Source organism: Electrophorus electricus, chromosome 13, assembly GCF_041902795.1.
Source record: "Electrophorus electricus isolate QZ-2024a chromosome 13, ASM4190279v1, whole genome shotgun sequence".
Lineage (NCBI taxonomy): Eukaryota > Metazoa > Chordata > Actinopteri > Gymnotiformes > Gymnotidae > Electrophorus > Electrophorus electricus.
Window position 1 is genome coordinate 1,727,501 of NC_137509.1, and position 2,500 is coordinate 1,730,000.

At 53.3% G+C, this 2,500-nt stretch overlaps 1 protein-coding gene across 5 annotated transcripts in view; it reads right to left on the reverse strand.

Moving 5' to 3' along the window:
• Positions 1-2,500, reverse strand: part of greb1l (GREB1 like retinoic acid receptor coactivator) — a 60,850-nt gene that overhangs the window by 11,050 nt on the left and 47,300 nt on the right. For 4 of the 5 annotated variants that reach the window (XM_035519917.2, XM_035519915.2, XM_035519914.2 and 1 more), the window contains 3 exons: positions 1,402-1,667; positions 637-1,202; positions 308-410 (listed from right to left, as the gene is read on the reverse strand). In XM_035519917.2, coding sequence (XP_035375810.1) covers positions 308-410; positions 637-1,202; positions 1,402-1,667 — 935 coding nt within the window. The remainder of the gene's footprint in view (positions 1-307; positions 411-636; positions 1,203-1,401; positions 1,668-2,500) is intronic. The other variant, XM_035519916.2, reaches the window with a different exon arrangement.

Genomic DNA, 2,500 nt, shown 5'->3' on the forward strand with positions numbered 1-2,500 from the left:
GTAACCATTAACCATGATTAACAATAGCAACACAATAACAAAACAATAAACAATGTGTCAGTAGTAGAAAGTCAGCAAATCCTGATTTTACAGAAAATGGCCTACAATCTTTAAAAGATAACGAGTAAAGGTTAAAGTTCTGTGTAATTGGCACATAACTGTGACTGAACACTCTTTGAAGGACATGAAGAAAGGATATATGAGCAGAACAGCACAAAACAACAACACAAAAGATCAGTAATATAGTAGAACAATACAGACAGAATGGATAACACTCCCTCTCTCTCTCTCTCCCTCTCTCTCTCACCTTCCTCCAACTCGTCTTCGTCGTACACGTCCACCTCTAGCAGTCTGATGAGCATGCGAAACAGGATGCGTAGAAACTGCAGGTAGGCTCCAGTCTTTCCCACCTGTAACACAGGCGGGTGGAGGCTGAGAGGGGGCTCGGGCGGAGCAGTAGGTCAGAAGGAGCGCAAACGAGTGCTGTCTCTGTGCAGTCCAAAATGGCCAAAACACACGCAGACCTTCTGTACAAGCACTTTAATATTGACTGATATGTCAGCAGGGTGGTGTCGGTGTTTTCGGAGCTGAAGCTCCATGTGGTTCCGAGTGTGTCGGACCAGTGGCGGTTCTGACCTGGGGAGGCCCGCTGAGCAGAAGTCTGCGAGGTTGGGGGCCGCCAGGGCCGCCGTAATCAGCGTGGTGCGTGCGTGCGCTCGTCCACTGGCGGTAGTATAGCGACTGCTCGGTGCCGCCCAGCTGGTGGGGCACAGGAGGGCGGAGGGGCCCGCTCCACGCCACGTCCCCGTGGGGGAGGAGTGACCCGGAGCAAGGCTGGCCCGGGGCTTCAGGGGCCAGGAGGCGATACGCAGCCCGGGACAGAACCACCGCCCGGGGGAAGACGCGTGGCCTACTGCCCCGACACAGAGCCTGCGTGGACTGGCTCGGCCTCTGCGCCCCCGGGGACGAGGAGGAGGACGAGGAGGACGAAGATGAAGAGGCAGAGGAGAAAGAGGGCGGGGCAGAGGAAGAGAAGGCAGGGCCCTGGGAGTCGCACTCCTGTTTGATACGGTGGGGGGAGGTGCTGCAGTCCGTGAAACCACTGCTACTGGCTGGTTCAGCTTGGGAGGAGGGGCCAGAGAAGGATTTGTGGGAGGAGTCAGGAACATCAGAGGAACTAACACCATTTTCCGTTAGAGAGCCTAAAAAAAGAGTGAGAAAGAAAAACAAATGGACAGAGAAACGGAGATAAAAGAGTATAGACCTCTTATTCGTTACTATCCCCACACTATTAATATAATTACTAATCTTATTAATATTATCACTGTTTACTAATCTCGCTCCTTACTGATCACCCTCATCACTCTCCCTTATTAGCGGTCTCCCTCGTTTGTCTCCTACCAGAAGTGCGGGTGATCGCGCTGCCGTTGCTTGGAGGCCTCTCCAGCTCAGTCTGCAAGTCATCTGGCTCTGTGATGCCCCCTGCACTTCGCTCTTCCTCATCCTCCTCTTCCTCTCTCTGGGCCTCCTCCTTGTCTGCAGTCACCATGGCATCAGGAATCACGGCCCGTGTGACATACGTGCAGGCTAGCCCCACCTCCTGTTCTAGAGCCGTCCGAGTCAGATAGCTGGAGTCAATGAGCCGAAGATCACAGTACTTCAGAGACCTGAAGAAGCACACACACACACGCACACGCACACATACACACACACACATACACGCACACGCACAAATACACACATGCACACACACGCGCGCGCGCACACACGCGCGCACACGCACGCCCACACACACGCGTGCACGCACACGCACAAATACACACATGCACACACACGCGCGCACACACGCACGCCCACACACAGACACACGCGCGCACAGATGCACACACATACACACGCACACATACACGCGCACGCAAGTGCATGCACACACATGCACACATACATAAATGCACACGCACACGCACAAATACACACACGCACACATGCACACGCACGTGCACGCACACACACACACATACACACGCGCGCGCCCACACACACACGCACACGTGCACATGCATGCCCACACACACACACACACACACACACACACACACACACACACACACGCACATATACACGCACGTGCACCCACACACACACACGCACACACATTATTTGCATTTTTGCTTTCTTGTTTATTTGTGTGCAGACATGTGTGCATGTCTTCTACACAGGCCCAGGGGCGATGGTTGATCCAGCCTGGGAGGTACTGGGAGTACTGGGATAACTGGGAGCACTTGGATAACTGAGATAACAGATAACTGAGATAACTAGGAGGACAGGGATAACTGGGATAACTGGGAGCACTGGTATGACTGGGAGGACTGCAAGTACTGGGCCTGTGTATGGCTCGTTGGTTTGTTTGGTACAAATGAGCCAGCTGTGAAAATTGAGTTACAATGAGGTTATTCTGACAGAGAGGCAAGGTTTTCACGGCCCCTACACACCTATAGCT